This window comes from Mustela putorius, unplaced genomic scaffold (genome assembly GCF_011764305.1).
Source record: "Mustela putorius furo isolate JIRA1106 unplaced genomic scaffold, ASM1176430v1.1 tig00000174_pilon_pilon_pilon, whole genome shotgun sequence".
NCBI classification, from domain to species: Eukaryota; Metazoa; Chordata; class Mammalia; order Carnivora; family Mustelidae; genus Mustela; species Mustela putorius.
Window position 1 is genome coordinate 43,328,750 of NW_025421304.1, and position 18,781 is coordinate 43,347,530.

Below are 18,781 nucleotides of genomic sequence, written 5' to 3' on the forward strand. Positions count from 1 at the left end.
TCCGGTGTTTTCTGAGCATTCAGAACTCAGCGGCCTGCCAAGTGGCACGTCCTCATCATAGCGGGAGCCGTGGCCACAGCACCTACGAGCTGGCCGCCGTCCCCGTGTTTCCCAGAGCCGCGTGCTGGGCCAGGGCAGCCTCCACTCCAGGGTCTGGTGTGGCCGCAGTGCAAAGCCTCCCCTTCTCGGGCCTCGTAACCTGGGCCCTCGGCCCTGTCGTCCCCGGCCTCACTCCCATTTAGTCACTCGTCCTACGTCCCTGCCCAGCGAACACGGTGGCTGCTCATTCATGCGAGAGCCCTCGACTCCGCGACGGGGCATCCCTTCGCCCTGGGGCGCCTTGGATCCACCCACTCTACTCCCTGGAGTCCCCAGTGTGCTGGCACTTGTTCTCTAAACCGGAGGCTGGGGACCGTGGATGTGCACACCCACGACCGGCTCCCTGTGGCCTCTGGGCCCTGGCCGTCTCGCCTTTGGGGCCGCATGGGTGCAGACGTGCTTGTGTGTGTCCAGGTCCCTGAGCGTGAGCAGCGTCTCCTCGGTGTCCAGCGCCACGTCGAGTAGTAGCTCGGTGCACAGCGTGGACTCGGACGACATGTACGCAGACCTGGCCAGCCCCGTGTCCTCAGCAAGTTCGCGGTCCCCCACCCCAGCCCAGACCAAGAAGGAGAAAGGTACAGGGGGGCCTCGTATCCCGGGCATTGTGGCTGCAGAGGCGGGCAGGCCCCTCGTGGAAAGGGTGTGCGCTGCCTCACGCGGGTGAACAGGAAAGCGCAGGAACCGCCCGGCTCCATCCCATGGCCACGCGGCCTGGCTGAGAGCACGTCTGCCCTCGGGAGGCCCACAGGAGAGCGCCGTGCCGGGATGGCGCCTGGGACTTAGCATTTGTTGTTGGCAGGAAAGTCTAAAAAAGAAGATGGGGTCAAAGAGGACAAGCGGAAAAGGGACTCGTCCGCACAGCTGCCCAAGTCCTCGAGGCCCTCCGCCGGCGCTAAACCGCAGCAGCCCACGGCCCCCCAGCAGGCGCCCCCCGGGCAGCCCCAGCAGGGCACGTTCGTCGCCCATAAGGAGATCAAGCTGACGCTGTTGAACAAGGTGAGGCCACGGCACTGCTGGTGCAGCTCCGGGAGCCCAGTCCCCGGGGGTATCCGACGTCCCGGGGCCAGGGAGCCGTGGCTGGACACAGCCCACTTGTCCTGCTGCTCTCACGGGGGAGACGAAGCCCAGTAGCAGGTCCTGGGAGACCAGAGTGTCCGCGAGTGGTGGCTGCTCGCCCCAGCCCTTCTCCGTGTGGCTGGGCCTGTGTGAGTGGACGTCCCCAAGGCTCCCTCGACTCCAGTGCTGGCGGCTCCCAGGGAACACTCTGCGGTATCTTCGCCGCAGAGCATGAAGGCCGGAGTCCTGGCCTTGCCTCCCTCGAGGCCCCGTCAGCACCCAGAGGCGGGCGTGGACCAGCACCGCTGTGCTCCCTGCTTCCCGCGGGGGCCGGTGCCGCCCGGTGGCCAGCCTGTCAGGCCTGCCACCCTCCCGGTGTTCCCTCTGTCGCTGCAGGCGGCCGACAAAGGGAGCAGGAAGCGCTATGAACCGTCGGACAAAGACAGGCAAAGTCCTCCTCCAGCCAAGCGGGCTAACTTATCCCCAGACCGAGGTGAGCGTCCTGCTTCTGCGGGGCTCCGCGGGGCTCCGCAGGGCAGAGGCCCGGGGCCCGTGTGCTCATCAGGACGGGCTCGTGTGGGTCCGTCCATCAATATTAAGGTGTTAGAAGTTAAAACTTGGGAGAAAGTGTCAACATTTATTAATATTAAGTTAATAGTAACAAAGTATTATATTTTTAAACAAATAACATTTTTCATGAAAAATAACTACATTTCCATGAACAAAAAACAAGTGTCCTTGTTTTTCCTCTCTGAAAATGCCTTCTGACGACGGGCGGTGGCTCCAGTCCGCGTCTTTGCGGTGGCACGGGGCACGCGCACTCTGGGGGGCGGCAGAGGGCAGGCGGGGGGCTGGCACTGCAGTTCGACCCCGGTGTCCACGGGCCATCTGCCCGGCCGGCTTTGATCGCTGGTGCAGAGCCTGCCTTCCTCCCTAAGCAAGGGCAGGGGGCCTGTCAGAGCAGGAGGGGGCGCCCCTCGCCTTTGCCGCCGGACACCCCTGCTGCCCACGCGGGCCTCCCCACGCCCCCGACGGCGGGGCGGCAAACACCCCCGGCTTCTCGGTTTTACTTCTCTTTCCTCCCCTCTCCTACCTGTTTGTTCCCAGTTCACAGGTGTGAGTGATGAGGGTTTTGTGTCGGGTTAGCGGGAGCTCGGTGGCCTGTCCGGCCCTCAGCCTCCGTGGGCTCCGGAGCTTCGCTTTCCAGCATGACTGGTGCTGCCTTGTCCCTTCCTTCTGACCGACTCGGCCCGTTGCCTCCTCCTGTGAGAGCGCACAGGCCGTACTGAGCTGCAGCAGCGCTGGCACGGGGCCACTGGCGTCCGTCCGGGCTGGGCTGTCCCCCCCGTTCATGCGCATCAGCCCACTCCCGGTTGGGACCATGGTCTTAACCACCCCCTTGTCATCCAGGTTCTCGGGACCGGAAGTCCGGTGGGAGACTCGGCTCCCCAAAGCCAGAGCGGCAGAGAGGCCAGAATTCTAAGGTGCCCGTGGCCCCACCAGACAGGTGAGCACCCCACCCATGCCCTGAGCAGACCCCATGGGCACCGGGGCCTCAGGGCTGGCCAGCTAGCGCGTTCCTGCCCCGCAGCAGGTCCTAGAACACGGGCCCTTGGCACAAGGCTTCCTGTTGCTCCCAGTTTCTCCCGCCTTCCCCGTCGGCCGTGGAAGCAGGGTGGAGAGCTCCTCCTCGCAGGAGGTCATTTGGGAGGCCCTTCCCCGCCACCCCACTGCTCAGGGTCATGGGCCAGATGGGTCCCGGACTCTGCTATGCCTGGAGCCCCCACACACCCCGGCTCTCAGGGCCGCTCCTGGGTCAGCAGCGTGGGGCTTCTCCCCGCCGCAGGGGGAGGCCGCAGAGGGACCAGAAGCAGGAGGGACGGGTCAGCAGGGCGCCAGCTGAGCCCTGCACGCCATGCCCCGTTCGCTCTCCACAGCCGAGGGCAGGGGCGCGGGGGGCGCATGCCAGCAAGGCCGGGCGGAGCTGCCGTTATCCGGCGCCCTTGCCCCGCGGAGGCACCTGGTGGACCCTCTGACCCTCCCTTCCCCCCACGCAGGAAGCGCCAGCTGTCACCCCAGTCCAAGAGCTCCAGTAAGGTCACAAGTGTCCCCGGCAAAGCCTCTGATACCGGCCCCGCCAGCTCCGCGTCCGCCGGCACGAAGTCCGGGAAGGCCAGCACGCTGTCGCGGCGCGAGGAGCTGCTGAAGCAGCTCAAGGCCGTGGAGGACGCGATCGCGCGGAAACGCGCCAAGATCCCCGGGAAGGTGTAGGCCCCGCCGGCCGGCCCCGCCGCGGGCACTCGTGTGTTTGGGACTAGCGCGAGCACAGCCGTCTGGGATTTTGAAGTTAATGTCTCATTTTGGCTGTGAATCTTTTTAAAAAATTAAAAAAGAAAAAAGTTTCTCAGCTGGAAAAGAAGCCACCGTGATGAAGATGATGCCGCGTCCCGGTGTCCTCCCGACCAGGCCGGACTGACGCAGCCCCGTCCCAGAGCAGAGGTCCCGCCGGACAGAGGCAGGCCGGCCGCGGCAGGAGCCAGGCTGGGCGTCAGGGTCATGTAAATGAGCAGTCCCGGGCCCCAGGGCCGCCTGCCCGGCTTCCCTCCCCGCTGCCAGCCAGGCTGCCCCGCCGGCCCGTCCTCCGCTCGCGCTCCCTCCCGTCCCGGAGCGCCGCGAGCTCCTGAGCGGCCGCCGCCCCACCCCTGCCAGGCCCGGGTCAGAAAATAGATCTATATTCTTGACTGAAGTCCGATCGGGAAATACTTCCTGTCTTTTATTTTAAGCCTCAGATTGTTTTAGTTGATTTAAAAAGGAAAAAAAAAATACAGAAAAGACCAAAAAAAAAAAAAAAAAGGCTGAGGGTGTTGTTGGGCGTCTGTCTAATGTGGAGGGTCTTTTTTCGAGGGGTCTCCTAAAATAAAGTATTTTGATAAGCACCGTCTTGCCCTGGTGGTGGTGATTCCCTGGGCCTGGCCCCCCCCCCCCGGCATGTTAGCCGCCCTCCCCACGTCGGCTCATGGAGGCTGAGGACGCGGGTGTCCTGGGGGCCCTAAGGAGACGCCCTTGGCGCCGCTCTGCCCCTCCGCCCCCGTGGGCGGGCACCTGGTGTGCTGGGCCTGGCAGGACATCCTGAACACCGGAGCCTCCCTCGCTCGCGCCGGTGACCTGTTTTGCCTCGAATGGGTCCCGGAGCAGAGGAGCCAGGAAGGGCGGTTGTCGGGCTAGTCCGGCCCCCGGCCCCAAAGCTGGTGTGCACAGTCGTCGCCCCCACTTTCCCCCGCCATGGGCACGCAGGCAGGCTTGACGGGTCCTGGGCTCAGGACAGCCCCGGGGTCCCACCAACATGAGGAGCTTTGAGTGGCACTGTCCTGCCCGCCGCAGCCCCTGCTCCCGCTGGAGAAGCCCCATCCCACCAAGACCAATGAGGAGGAGCCCTGGTGCTCACCGCAGCCCCGTCTTGGAGGAGTTAGCTCACCAAGGGGCAGCAAGGCCTCGGGGGGCCCCCACACGGTCTGGGGGTGTCCGCACCCCTCCGCACTCAGACGGCTTTCAAACAAGTTCTATAAGTGCTGGCGGACAGAACGCCCCCTGAGGCCCGTGCCACCCCCAACCCCGGTTCTGGGGAGGCATCTGCCCTGGGCCGGGTCAGCGGGCAGCAGCCCCGGGGCTTCTCTCCTGCACCGGGGACCGCTGAGCTGTACTTGGGCACTCTGCCCAGGCTGGGTGGCCGGTGGAGCATGGGGGCCTGGGGGTGGACAGCGTTCCGCGTGGCCACCAAGTCTTGCAGGGTGTCTGGGCCCTCCTACGCCAGTGGCCTCGCTCTTGGGTCTTAGCAGGTTTTCAAGGCTTATCTGATCTGCCTTTGGGTCAAAGCTGGGTACGAAGGGAACCCCCATTCTCTGAGTGGGAGGCCTTCGAGGACACAGAGCCAGAAGCCAGGGCACGTCGGGGGCCATCCTGACCCCTGTGCTCTGTACTCTCAGGCCGCTGCACCCCACAAGCCGGCTGGGAGCCCACAGGTGCGCCTACCACATGTCCCTGTCTGCGCATAGCTCTCCTTGCCCCGCTGACCTGGCCTGAGCCTCTGACACCAGCCATGGCCCTGGTTCCCTCAACCCAGCCCAGTGTCCATGAGCATGACCCGTCTGGACCCAGGGCTGCTCTGGGCCAGACTCAGTAGTACCTGTCCTGGGAGGGGTAAGGGCCACAGCCTACGCCAACCCTCCCCCTGCCCAGTCTGGTACCAAGAACATTCAGGGAAAGAACATTCCAGGCCAGGCATCTGGAAAAAGGAAGCCCTGTTCTGTAATGGATCCTCAGACAGGTTTGCGCTCCAGGGGGCATGGCTGAGATCCGGCTGTGGCTAACAGGTCAACAGTGGGCCTAATTAAGGGCCGTCCCTCCGCGTCCGCCAGAGTGACCCCGCGTCCAGGTGCGGTCTTCACAGCTAGAGCAGCCCTGCCACATGCCGACCTCTTGCTAGCCATTCCTCCCAGCCCAGGGCTTCTGCACGTGCTCTTTCCTGTTCCTGGAACTCTGACCCGATGAACTCCTCACCCTAATTCTCGTGGCCCAGCCTGCGCGGCCTGTCCCCACACTCCTTCCCTAACCGCCTGGCTCCTGCTAATACCCCCCGACCCCCACCACAGCCTCTCTCCTCGTCTTTCTTGAGTGGATAAAAAATAACAGAAGGGGTTTTTCTTAATTTTGTCACTCAAATGTGAGATACAGTCTCCAAGGTCAAGAGTGAACGTGGCCGGCGCACCCGGCTGCTCCTTTGCTGAGAGTGAAGTTTCTGTGGGTTTCTCTCCGGTCATTCGCAGCAGCTGCCAGGGCGTCTGGGCCTCCTCCCCCGCCCTCCCCAATGCGCCCAGCCCCCCAGCTCTCAACAGGGACAGTTGTCAACGCCCCCCCCCCAGGGCGGCTGGCAGCTCCACTCAGCAGGAGACTGAAGGAGGCTGTGGTCCAAGGGGCACGGTTGGAGGGCGGGGCCTTCTGGGACGTCGCCTCCGGGACGTCCTCCAGTCTTCCTCTGGTGGCGCCTTTCCAGTCTTGCCCAACCCCGGACTTCCGCGCTTGCCTCAGCCGCCCGCAGGAATGAGGTGCCGCCCAGGCCCCCGCCCTGAACCCTTCCGCCCTTGGTGCTGCCGGCCAGGACCCCCAACCCCTGGGCTCTGGCACTCGTCCCCTAGGGCAGCTGCCCCGCTGCCACCCCCTTGTGGACCGGCTGTCAGGACCACTTGGAGCCCCCCTGGTGGTGGCACCGTGAAGCGGGTCCGGTGCACAGCCTGGTCCCAGGCTCCTCCCCAGCACGGTGCCCACCCATGCGCTGTTCTGGAAAGGCACAGAAAACACGGAAACGTCCCCCCGCCCATGAGGGGTTGGCGTGGGGGGGTGGGCAAGGCTGGGGCGTGTGTGCCCTGTGCAGCCTGCGGTGCCCCCACGAGAGCGCACCCGCCAGGCAGCGGCGGCAGAAGTGACCATCTTACTTTTCATTTCATAAATGACGCCCGTGTGCGTGTGTGCAGTACCCCCCACACACAAAGGAAGGTGAGACCACGGCACAGTGGGCATCCCGTTCCAGACCCCGCAACTGGGGCACTGTCACCCCATGTTACTCCCAGGGGAACCAGGCTCGCCCCTCTTCCCTCGTCCCGGTGTATTTATGGAAGCCCGAGGTGCTGCGCACAGCTCTATGCCAGGGCGGCCGTGGGACCACTCCACCGCCTCTGCCCTCAAGGGGCTCACACTGCCTCCTGGGGGGACATGAGGGGAACTAGAACTCTCCCGAGACAGGAGCGGTCAGTAGTCAGTGGTCAGCTGTCAGCCCCTCAGGAGGGGCGTCCTGGAAAGCTGGCCTACGCGGGTGCACCAAGCAAGCCCCCAGCATCCACCCTGGAGAGGGGGTCCTGGGTTCTACTGTGTACCCCCAAGAGACATTGATGTCCTGGCCCCCATCCCTGGGACGAATGAAGAGTCTTGGTTCTTCAGATCTTTCTGAATGAGGGTAGCGTCCTTGCGCAGGAGAGACACAGACCCGGGGGAGAGCCACGTGAGGATGAGGCTGGGGTTGCTGTGATGTGGCCAGAAGCCAAGGGACTCTCAGAATTACCAGCAGCCCCAGAAGCTCCAAGAGGTGGGAGCGGTCCTCCCTCAGAGACCCGGGAAGGAACGGACCCTGCCCACAATTTGATTTCCGTTATTGTACGAACTAATGCAGGTGAGGTAGTGACCTCCCCAGTGCAGAAAGTATGCGAGCAGAGCGCTGATGACCAGGGACCAGGACACTGTAGGCAGGAACAGCCCTGGGAACTCAGTGCATCTATCCAGCCATCTGTTGGGAAGGAGCATTTCCTCTGGGCCAGCGAGGGGCAGGGTCTCCCCTGACCATGTCCTGCTCCCCGGGAGGGCGAGGGTCACAGGGCTGTCCCCTTGCAGGTACAGATGCCTGTGAGGACCAGGAGGGCAGGTCCGGGCTCCCCTAGGACGTCTTTGTGTCCTCGGAGACTTAGGGAACAGTGCTTGCCTGGTGCCCAGCCTAGCCACTCCCCTGCCCTCAGACTGTGCTAAACTGGGGGACGCTTTGGGGTGGCTCTGGGACCCAGGGAGTGACGGCCAAAGCTGCCTCCAGCTGTCCCTTTCTGGATAACCAAGGGAGGGGCCTGGATGGTGGTTAGGCAGCCCCCCCCCCCACTGCAGCAGCCTTGGTGGAGGGGGGCGGGGTGGGGAATCTCCTCAAATGCAGCTTCTTTGAAGCTTCCAAGGCGTCCTCCCCCGCATCCCTGGCTTTGGATGAGGTTTTGTTGATCAAATCCGCAGGAAGCCAACCCAGAACCGGAAACGCTGTCTGGCCCCCAGCCCCCGGAGCCTATTCCTGACTCTGCCACCGGCACCCCCTGGAGGCGGACACGGGGCCTCTCCTGGACCATCTCTGAGAAAAAAACGGGACCAACTGCTTGTCCCCAGCCTGGGGAGCGAGCCCTAGATGAGTCCAAGCTGTCCCAGCGCGCCACTCGCCAGGCAGATACAGCCCAGTCCCAAGGCAGGGTCCCTCTGGGTGGGGGAGGGGAGGAGTGCAGTGGAGGAGGACATGGCGGGGACTCGGGAGTGGAGGAGGAAGCCCGGCTGGGCACTTCCCCAGGAGGAAGCGGCTCTGGATTTTCCCCAGGTGTGGCTGGAGGTATAAAGGGCACCTGGAGCCGGGGCAGCCTCGAGGTCCGCAGCCTCCAGGCCCGCAGCCTCCAGGCCCGCAGCCAAGTGCACCTGCCTCTCTCCGCCCGGCGCCACGGCTGCCATGGTGAGCCGCTGCTCTCGTGCTCCCGCCTGCACTGTGCCGCCAGCCCCCAAGCAGAGGATGCTGGCGTGGGGTCCAGGAAAACCCCAAATCCGGGGAAAGAGAGAGCCAGGACCCAGCAGCTCTAGTGCTCTGGAGACCCTGGCCCGAGGGCTAAGTTTCCCTCTGGGTCTTAGTTTCCCCAACTGTAGAGGGAGCGCCGCACCCCACCTAGGGCAAGCTAGGAGGCCAGGGAGGTGCTGCCTTCCCTGGGCACCACCCTGACCTGACCACCCAATGTCTGCACACCAGCTCCTTCCCGGCCTCTTGCTTCTGCTCTGGCTGCCTGCCAGCCCAGCCCGCCGTGGCCCCCAGCTCTTGGGGGGAGCCCACCTCCACGGGACCCCACGCTGCTATTCAGCCGAGGAGCTGCCCCTGGGCCAGGCCCCGCCACACCTGCTGGCTCGAGCTGCCAAGTGGGAACAGACTCTGCCCGTAGCCCTGGTGGCCAGCCTGGAGGCGGAGGGCCGCAGAAGGCGGCATGACAGGCCCCCAGCTGGGACCCAGTGCCCGGTGCTGCGGCCTGAGGAGGTACTGGAAGCCGACATTCACCAGCGCTCCATCTCGCCCTGGAGATACCGGTGAGGGCCGCGGGACTTCCAGGGGGACCGGGGTCCCTGCCCTGTAGAGTTGAGCCAGGCCCTCCCCTCCGACCCTCCATGTCTTCGAAGCTAGAGGAGCTGTCACCCCCCCATCCCCCACCCCCGAGCAGGAGGGCAGGGCCCATCACCCGAGCTCCCTCTCCCGGGCCCCCTGGGACAATTCTGGTAAACGGGAGCCCCTGCAGGGGTGGCTGGGCCCAGGGCTGGGGGTCGGGTCGGGGAACTGGGCGGGCGGGAAGGGGGCCCCATGCCACCTGCCCTGCAGCCTGGTTTCCCCAGCCCACGTCAGGCCAGGGGCACCCTGAGTGCCAGGCACAGCTGGGGGTGGTGGACAGGGGGCCTCACCCCATCTGTCCTCGCAGCGTGGACACGGACGAGAGCCGCTACCCGCAGAAGCTGGCCTTCGCCCAGTGCCTGTGCCGGGGCTGCATCAGCGCCAAGACGGGCCGAGAGACGGCCGCGCTCAACTCCGTGCCGCTGCAGCAGACGCTGCTGGTGCTCCGACGTCGGCCCTGCTCGCGCGATGCCGCGGGGCCGCCCACGCCCGGGGCCTTCTCCTTCCACGCGGAGTTCATCCGCGTGCCCGTGGGCTGCACCTGCGTCCTGCCCAGGTCGGCACAGTGACCGGAGGCCTCGGCTGTCTTGGTGGCATCGGGGGGGCCATGGGTCGCCCCCCCAGACTGGACAATTGGGTCTCTGCAAAGAGGGTCCCTACTATTTATGGGTATTTATTGGTTATTTATTTGCCTCCTGGGGTTCCCCGGGGAGGTTCCGAGGCTCCGGGCCTTGGGGGTGAGAACGGGCACTGAAGAGCCGCGACCCTGGGCCTGCGGGGTCACCCTGCGCCGGTCAGGCCCGTCTTGAGAGTCGGTTTACCCTTCCTGCAAAAACGGTTGGGCTAGAAGGGATCATTTTATTCTTCTAGAGCTTCTTAAACAAAATGTGTTCTCATGTCCCCTGCTTGTCGGTGGTTCCCCGGGCACCCTCACACCTTCACCAGCCTCGGGCTGGTCCCGGCCCCCAAGCTCCCCCTTCCCAGCCCCCCCAAGAACAAGTCCCTTGTATTGCTAAAACAATTATTTATTCAAAGTGTGAGAGTGTTTTTAATCGACAAACGCCCCCAGAGCACAGCGTCGAGGCAGGGGGCAGTGGCTGAAGGCACCCTCCTCACCCTCACCCCTGCCTGGGCCGAAGCCCAGCTGGTCCACTAGGGCAGCCGCTGGCCCTGGGTCCTGCATCCTTCCAGAAATGTCTGTGTGTGAACCCCGAGGGTGGCCGGTGTGCGAAACGTGTGCGCCCCGAGGGCCCTAGTGGGTTTCACCTGCCAACACCTCTGGCCGTGGCTCCCGGGGAGGGGCTCTGCTCCCGGTCTGGCCACGATGCGGGCAGGCCCTCGCCACCAAGGGCCCCCAGCCCCCTGCCTCATGGCTGGGGGCGGTCAGCTCAGCTCGGGGGAAACGCCTGTGCAGCCCACCTTCCCCCCAAGTGTCTGAGTCTCTCCTGCAGCCCCACCAGAGACCCAGAAGGCCCATCTCGCTGCCCAGATGCCCCCCTGGGGGCTTCTGCCCCCACCCCCTGCAGTGACCTGGCCAGCCAGGGACAGCCCCTAGGCCAGGCACCCCTGCCTCTGGACCCGGGATCAGAGCCTGTGCAGTTCCGGCGAGGCGATGACGTCCCCCCTTGGAGACTCGGTTTCCCCAGCCCATCGGAGGGACGTTTCCAGCACCGCCCTGCCCATCCGGGCGTTTTCACCCCGGAAGGCCTACTGTGTGCGAACGCGCGCCCCGCTGGGAAGGAGGGACCTTTGTCCGGGGTCTGAAGGACGCTTTGCTCCGCACGTGACTGAGTCTCCACCACATGGCTGGCTCTGAGAGCAGGGCCCACGGGCCACGGACACCACAGAACCAGCGGCGACACCATCTGTTGGTGAAGGAACAATGGCTGGGGACAGGAAGGGAGAGGACCTTCCAAACCAAAGGTCCAGGAGGCCCAGAGGCCCCGGGCCAGGGGCATCCCTGTGGCGGCAGTGACCGGAGTGCTGCCGGTGGCATCTGTCCCGGGCCGTGGGAGCCTGGCGGTTTGGCAGTGGCCCTGTGGGACAGGCAGGCGGGGAGGCAGAGGGGGCGAGAAGCAGCCCATCCGGGATTTATGCGGAAGCAGGAGCCTGGATTGGGAGTGGGATGCACACGGAGTCAGGAGCCTGCCCTCCTTGGTTTATTTTGGAGGCTACTTGGAGGACAGAAGGAGACGCGGGTCACACGACCTCGTCGATCACCGGGACCGGGTTTTCCTGGGGGCCACCGGAAACCCCTGCCACCCCTGCAGCCTCCTCTTCTCCAGGCTTCTTTCGGGCCTCGGCTGGGGGCCGGGGCGGGGGGTTGCTGGGCGGCTGCTTGATGGTGCCTCCGACTTGTGGCCGCTCCTTGGGCTTGGGCTCGATGGGGACCCACTGCTCTCCACGGACGGCCGCCTGCAGGATACAGTGGAGCCGGGTTGATAGGGCCTCCCGGAGGCCACCTCCGCTCCCACCACCAGCCCCCGGGAACCGGGAGGGACCCACGTCTGAATCCACTAACTCGGGAGTGACAACCGGGACCCCAGACTCCGGCTGCCTCACTCTCCAGGCAGGACCCCACCGTGGGGAGGGCAACCAGGACGCTCTTCACGCTGATGCTCCAGCCGCGGGTGGGAGGGGCCGGCGGGGAGCCAGGGAGGGCAGGAGGCTTCGTGGGGGCACAAGCCATGCGGCTGAGGGTAGAGAATGGGCTCCTGCTGGACGCAGCGCCCTCAGCAGGCCCCGAGGGCTTGGGCTCCTTGAGAGAAAAACTGTGACATGATGTCACTCAGGAAGCAGAATAATGAAGGGGCACCTCGGCCCCACCTCCCGAGGTGAATCCCAGTATGTCTACCCTGAAAAGGAAACTCCAGGATCCGAGGAGGGCAGAGACGCGCCTGACGGGCAGGGAAGTGCGTCTGTGGAAGGTACAGGCCAGCGGGCCAACGGGCCAACTTCCGTCCCGCCCGGGAAGGGTGTCACACCAACGCTAACAGACCCCTCTCCGAGGCAGAGAAAGTATTCAGGGTCTGAAATTCACGCACAGAACACTCACACTGAAAACAGAACATGGGACTCCTGCAAGTTAATCAGGAAAACACAAAAGCCCCCTCAAAAAATGGGCGGTTCTAAGCGAAAGCTCAGACACATCTGGCCCAGAGCCTGCGCCCGGCAGAGCTTCCCCCAACACCGTCCTCCCCCGAGCCCGCCGGCTCTTCCGGGATGACCGGGTGACGTGCAGCCCTACCTCGGGGCCTTTGCACGTGTCCCGGCCCTGGGCAGGCCCCATGGGGCAGCTTTGGAAAACAGCCCCGTGGCATCTGTACCATTAGCAGGCTCCCCAGGAAGTGCTCCCAATAGCACCCCAAGTTAGCAGGGATGGGTGAGGTGAGAAAAGTGTGGTTGGGCCGTGGCTGGCCGTGTGACCCTGGGCCACCCACATCACCTTTCTGACTTTCTACTTCTTGGTCTGCAAAGCAGGGCCAAGGCCCAGAAAAAGGAGCTAGCGCACACTACACGTCCAGTGACTGGTGGCCACGGACCCACTGACCCCGCCACGGCACGAGTGAGGACTCGGGCTGCAGAGCTGGCTTTGGGAACCGAGGTGATGAGGGCCTGCGGGGCAAGCCACAGTCAACAGCACTCACCAGCAGATAGATGCTGCTCGCAATGGCCAGGCAGGCCGTCCCCAGGATGGTGGCAAGCAGGAAGCCGGCAGGTACTGATAGCCTTGGGTGGTGGGGGAGGCAGGTGGTCAGGAGGAGTCTGCACCCCAGGACCCCCAGGACCAGGCAGACCATAGCATGTGGCCCCCAGGACCCCGGCTGGAGGACACGCCCAGTCCTGCCAAAGGTTGGGCTTCCACACTTGGGCCCTTGGAGCTGTCCTCTGCTTTTATCTGAGCCTTAACAATTCTTGGGGTGCTGGGGCTGGGCCCCCACCCACCATGCCAGGAGGACGCCCACGTGGCCGTCAAGGCCCCAGGGCGTTGGGGCCTCCCTGGCAGGAACCAGCAGGCGCACGCCTAGGGCAGTGAGCGGAGCCGCCCAGGTGAGCCTCCTCAGCCCCCGACGACTCCCCAGTGAGCTCCTGGCATGGCCGTGAGCCGTTACGCAGCGCGAGGTCACGGAGCCGGTCTGGGGAAGCCCCGGTTCCGGGTCTGGAAGCCTATCTGGGCCGGGACGGGGCTGACTCGAGCCGGTGGGGAGGGGTTTACTCCAGGGCCATACTGGTCCCCGGGGGAGGGGGAGGCGGGAGGAGGCTCACCCCAGGTGCAGGAAGGCCCGGATGTAGTAGTTCCTGGTGAGAGGCCCGAACACCTTCAGCACTTTGGTCATGTACTTCTGTCCGCTAGGCGGAGGGCGAGAGACAGACTGTATCCTGCTCAGCAGCCATCCCCCCGCCCCCCCAGCACCCCGGCTTCCTCCCTCCCAGAGACCGAGGGGCCGCAGCAGCAGGGCGGGCTCTGGCCTGTTTGCCCAGGAGGGCGTTTGCGGCCTCAGAAGGCGAGTCCTCCCTTGTGGGGTGGCCCAGCCCCGGGGACGCCCCCCAGCGCAGGCATGGCAGCTCACCATCTCTCCATGGTGGACCCCTTCCTCCTCTTCCCCCGGGGGTACTCCAGCAGGCAGACGAACACGCCTGCGCCACTGAACGTGCCGTGAAGGAACAGCTCGGAGAACAGACGGGGTGCAGCGGCCTGCTGGCGGCAAACAGCCAGGCAGCTTCCGACGGGTGCCACTTGGGTGCCCGCTGGTCCATCCCAACTGGGCCAGAGGGGCTCAGCCACCGCCGACAGATCCCAGGCCGGCCCAGCTGGACAGCTGATAGAAGGGGGCACAGAGGGGCTCCCCAGAGTTCCTGGGGCCTCAGTGCTGGTCTCGGGGCTGCTGACACCTCTCGCCAGGCCACGGGCCTCCTGGCCTCACGCCAGTCACTCCCCTGCTCCCAGCCTTGGATTCCCTAACTGCGACTGAGCCCTGTCCTGCCTTCCCCACGTCTGCGGGGGCCCAGGGAAACTGACGTGCGCGTGGCCCCAGGGGCAGCCGCGTCCGCACCCGGAGCCCCGCACCACTGTCCCCCGCACCCCGTCCCAGATCTACACCGGCAGGATACATGGAGTACGCGCCGAAGTACCACTTGGTGAACTGGCCGGCCGTGGCCACGACGCCCCCCATGATGAGGACTGCGGAGAGAGGAGAGGCAGGTTAGCAGGAGTCCCCTCCCCAGCTCTCCCCGCACACTCCCCCTCCCTTGGCGAGGCAGGTTAGCAGGAGTCCCCTCCCCAGCTCTCCCCGCACACTCCCCCTCCCTTGGCGAGGCCAGCCGTCGCCCACAGATGCTCTGCGGTGGGACAACACACCTGGCCCCTGCAGGGGACACGGCGGGTGGGCTGGGGTGGGGAGTTGCCCATGAGCTGGGCACGGGGCCAGGGCCGGGCCGGCAGAGCACGGCGCGGGGGCGGAACCGGTCCCCATCCCGGCGGCTGCTCAGAGCCCGGGGAGCGCTGACAGGACTGGTCCTCACCCAGGCCTTGGCGCTGCAGGGCTCTGCGACGCCTGGCCATTTTGTGTTTGCTCTCCGTGCTTCGAGATGACATTGTTATTTGTGGGTGTCTGTGGACGGATGACTTCTCCCGGGCGCAGGGCGCTCCCGCCAACCCACCTGGACCGCGGCGGTCAGGGGCTGATACCCCAGCCCCTTCCTGGGCCTGGCGTCTGTCGGCTCTTCCCAGCCTGCGTTGGGCTGCCTCCCCCGGCTGGAGGTGACATACGGTTGGACCTTTCCTACCCAGAAACTATTTTGTTACAACCTGTTCTCTTGCGGTCACGTATCTGCAACACGAAATGTTCCACTGTAGCCATTTTAGAGGCAGAGACCTAAGTCCTCGCACACCTGCGTGCGCAACCCCGGAACTTCCAGCGCTTTCTCCGGCTACAAGCACGGGAGCTCGTGCACGATTGCGGATGAGCGGGTCCGGCCGCGCTGTGTGACGGGCGCCGGTGTCACCTTCCCACCGCTGGCTAACGCGCTCCAACCTGACATCTCACGTTTCTCTTCCCAGATCACACGTGGACGGACGTCAGCTTCCCCTCGGCCTCACCCCCCAGCTGCGCGGGCAGGATTACTCCATGATCCACCATCGGTGCTCATGCCCCGAGGCCCCCTCCTCGCCGCCAGCCCTGCTGCAGGACCCCGTGCCCCCCCGCTGACCGGTGTCCCTCAGGGGTCCCCCCGGGGAGGCCTGCTGCCCTCAGTGAGTCGGCCTGGGGCTTGAACACACCCTCCCCTCCGCACCCAAGATCTCATTCCCTTGTCTTCTGGCGGCCCTCCTGGAGAAGTCTGCCGTCAGCCTGACTCTCGAAGCCACTCTTCCCCTCTGGTAAATTTTAAGATTTTTCTTTAATGGTCTATAATTTCGTTACCTTGTGTCCAAAAAGGGATTTGTTTTTCTTTATTGTGTAAAGGACTGCTTTCTTTCAATCTGAGATTTCGCCATTTCTGGAGAATGCTCACCCGTTACCCGTTCGTACCGCCCCCCAGCACTCGCCCTACGGGGCCCGGACTCTCCCCTCTGTGCCTGCAGCTCCCCACGGGGAGGGTCTTCCCTGCACCCCACGGCCCCCATGCGGCGGGCTCCCTCCCTCCACTGCTACCCACCCTGCACCCCCACCCCTGCACCCCTGCACAGGGCGCAGCGTCTCTGGGGTGCGCGGCATGCTGCGAGGCTCCCCGAGTCCCATCGTCCATTCCACGAGCCTCTTATCTTTACAGTGAGCACCAGCTCACCCATGAACCGTTAACGAATTTTCTTTCTTGAGGTTCTGCATTAGTTCACTTTTTGTCCTGTTTCATTGTACGCTCTGCTCTGTTCTCCCCGCGAGGGACTGGAACATATTGGTGGGCATCAAGGCGCCCTCACGTCCTCAGGTCTTCCAGGCGGCTCGGCTCCCTGGCTCTGCCGCAGCGGGCCCGCCCCCGGCCACGCGCTTCCTCCACAGGCGGGGCAGGGGGTGGGGGTGCGGAGCAGGCGGCTGGCAGTGCCCGGCTTCCTGTGGCGGTCTCCTGCGCCCCTGGGAGCAAACGGGCTTGCAGACAGCTTTCACGTTGCCTCTGCTGGGGGCTTCGGGGTTTCTCCAGGCCTGGGCCCCGTGCACGGCAATCTCCTGGTCTGGCCCAGGGTAGAAAACATTCAGCCCTTCCCCACACATAGCACAGGCCTGAGTTTGCAAGGCTTTGCATGGTCCCGGGCTTCTACAAGCTAACCCTGGCTGCGGGTCCCAAGCATCCTTGAAAGGGACTATTCCCGACTCTGTTTCTTGTGCATGTGGCCCTCCCCAGCCAGGTCTAGCCATGCAGCCCAGATTCACCTGTTTCCACACAGAGGCCCCCAAATCCCACCAGGTAAGAGCCTGAGCCCCTGAGAGTCCCTATTCCTCCGGCACCCCTTCCTTCAGCCCAGATACACCACCTTGAAACCTCACTCTGCTTCCTGCCAGCAGATTCCCTACCAGTGGTGCTGCTGAGCTCTAGTACATATTAACTTTTTTTGTTGGCCGGTCAGCATCTGGGGGAGCTGGGAGAGGGAAGTGCGCTGTTCCGCATTCAGCCAGCTCACTTGTGTTTGGGTCTGTGACTTCCCCCTCCCGAGCGGCGGCGGGGCTGCCTGCCCTTGGCAAGAGGAGGGCAAAGACACCACTGACCAGGGAGGAGGAAGGGCTGCCGCGCCACCCCCAAACGCCAGGAGAGCCGTGCTCCGTGCAGCACGGAGCAGCGGCAAGGAGAGACGAGGCCTCAGCTCTTGCGGGTCTCATGGTCTTGTCAGGGGAACAGAAAGAAAATCGAAACTAGAAGAGGGAGAAGGGGATGGACTGTCTGGGGCTCCTTTCCGCCTGGCACCCCGGCAAGTCTGCTCCAAGCGGGTGGCACCGTGAGCTGAGAGCCGAATGCAGAAGCCGCAGACACTTCAGCTCAGCAAAGGCCCTGGGCTCAGCTCAGAGGATCCAGGAACAGAACAGAAGGCTGTGCACGAGTCCCGGAGAGGGCAAGGGTCTGGACACTCAGGGATTGGAGCAGCCAGAGTCTGGCTTTTGGTGTGTGTACTAGAAAACCCCAGGAAGGCTCTTAGCAGCAGGTGCCACCATCCGGTCAGATGGGGCTTCCCACAATAGAAAAATCTGTGGGCTGTGACTGTGTGTGGTCAGGGTCTCACCAGGCCTGAGCCGTCGCCAGAGGCTATAGTTCACACCCAGAAGAGAAGTCAGCAAGGGAGGAACCAGAGCAGGCCCCGTGGGACCTTCTGACAAGCACTCTTATTTGACGATGGAGAAGGCTGAGCTCACCCCTGACTTTGCCATCTGTGCCACGGACATGAGAGAAGTGTGGGCCCCACGGCCTCGCAGGCAGTAGCCAAGGCCAGGACGCCGGCCTGCTCACAGTGGGCCTCCAAAGAACCAGAGGCTGGCCTGCAGTGGACAGCCTGGGGACCGTGACAGCACCATGTGACCGACCCACTGAGTTCTCGGCCACTGGAGAGGCCCGCAGCACGTAGGATCTGCCTGCACATACAGCACACCCTAGGCCCCGCGCTCTAAAATGTGATCTGACAGTGTGGGGCGGGGAGACGTCCTCTGCCTCTGCTCCTCCCTCCGCAGGTGCAGGAGGCCGGGGGGGGGGGGCGGTGCAGTGCGGGGGGAATGGTGTGCGGCTAAGACGCCCCTTGCCTGCATGTTCCACATTGGGCGCACAGGCCCTTCCTGGGACTGGCAGGTCCCTGGAGGGAGGCAGGCAGAGCTTCTGGGGCCCCTCTTGACTCAGCTTTGCCTCACCCAGTCTAGAGAGGTTCCTGCTTGTGAGTACAGAGCTGGGGTGCACACCCCACTGCTCCCTTACCAGAGCTCTTGTGCACACGGGGCATGGTGCCTGGGGGCCCTGCCCCCACCCCAGAAGCAGTCTCTCTGGGAGTTGAGCTGAACAGGGTCACTCTCGGGGGTTTCCAGCTCCCTTATGAAATCCTAGAAGCCATTGTGTCCAACTGGGGGTGGGGCCCCACGTGCTGAGCACCTGCCCCCCAGGACCCAGGACGAGAGGGAGCCCCTCTCCACGGCTAGGCCAAAGCCCCCCAGCCCTGGGCAGCAGGGGTATGGGCTGTCCACTTGCTGTGTTTGCCCAACCCCAGGGGGCAGTGACTCCCCGGAAACCACCAGGGATGAAACGCCTCTTCCCCTGGTTGCAACTTCCTCTCCCCGTGTAGAGGTCCCGGCTGGGGTGGGGGAGTAGAGAGGACAGCTGGCTGGAGGGTGGTCAGGGGCCAGGGCTTTTGGGTCTCCAAACCTCCTCCGCAGGCCAAGGTCCCTGACTGCCCCGCCGGCCGCAGGCCCCCAGCCCTGCCTTCAGTCCCCACTCCCGGCCCGCAGCCCGGGGTCTCGCGCCCGCTCTGGCCCAGCCCGACCCGCAGCCCGACGGCTCGGCGCGCACTCACTCAGGCCGGACGCCAGCGCCTGTTCGTTGGCCCACATGGCCCACTCGATCTGCCCCATGGTGGCGGAGACGACCGCGACTCGGCGGGATCCCTGCGACACTGCGGGGCCGCGCTGCCGCCGCCGGCCCAGCCCGAAGGCCGGCCCCGCCCCGCCCCGC

At 64.7% G+C, this 18,781-nt stretch overlaps 3 protein-coding genes across 8 annotated transcripts in view; 2 read left to right on the forward strand and 1 right to left on the reverse strand.

Annotated features, from left to right (window-relative positions):
* The window catches only part of ZC3H18 (zinc finger CCCH-type containing 18), a 60,105-nt gene extending 56,014 nt beyond the window's left edge, over positions 1-4,091 (forward strand). For all 4 annotated transcript variants that reach the window (XM_045076422.1, XM_045076423.1, XM_004753835.3 and 1 more), the window contains 5 exons: positions 514-674; positions 899-1,095; positions 1,552-1,648; positions 2,566-2,662; positions 3,213-4,091. In XM_045076422.1, coding sequence (XP_044932357.1) covers positions 514-674; positions 899-1,095; positions 1,552-1,648; positions 2,566-2,662; positions 3,213-3,426 — 766 coding nt within the window. In that variant the 3' untranslated portion in view covers positions 3,427-4,091. The remainder of the gene's footprint in view (positions 1-513; positions 675-898; positions 1,096-1,551; positions 1,649-2,565; positions 2,663-3,212) is intronic.
* Positions 4,092-8,015: 3,924 nt separating this feature from the next.
* Positions 8,016-10,174, forward strand: IL17C (interleukin 17C). Of its 2 annotated transcripts, XM_045076425.1 has the most exons (3): positions 8,016-8,452; positions 8,741-9,069; positions 9,453-10,174. In XM_045076425.1, exons 1-3 carry the CDS (start codon positions 8,450-8,452, stop codon positions 9,712-9,714), a joined length of 594 nt encoding a protein of 197 aa, XP_044932360.1. In that variant the 5' UTR covers positions 8,016-8,449; the 3' UTR covers positions 9,715-10,174. The 2 variants fall into 2 exon arrangements, with proteins under 2 accessions (XP_044932360.1, XP_044932359.1); XM_045076424.1 differs by having other exon boundaries at positions 8,016-9,069.
* Positions 10,175-11,259: 1,085 nt separating this feature from the next.
* On the reverse strand, positions 11,260-18,772 carry LOC101672987 (cytochrome b-245 light chain). Of its 2 annotated transcripts, none has more exons than XM_004753839.2 (6): positions 18,624-18,772; positions 14,258-14,327; positions 13,717-13,791; positions 13,412-13,495; positions 12,793-12,874; positions 11,260-11,560 (listed from the first exon to the last, which is right to left on the reverse strand). In XM_004753839.2, the coding sequence occupies exons 1-6, from the start codon at positions 18,679-18,681 to the stop codon at positions 11,345-11,347; spliced, it is 585 nt and encodes a 194-aa protein (XP_004753896.1). In that variant the 5' UTR covers positions 18,682-18,772; the 3' UTR covers positions 11,260-11,344. The 2 variants fall into 2 exon arrangements, with proteins under 2 accessions (XP_004753896.1, XP_044932361.1); XM_045076426.1 differs by lacking the exon at positions 18,624-18,772 and adding an exon at positions 14,669-15,280.
* Positions 18,773-18,781: the final 9 nt, after the last annotated feature.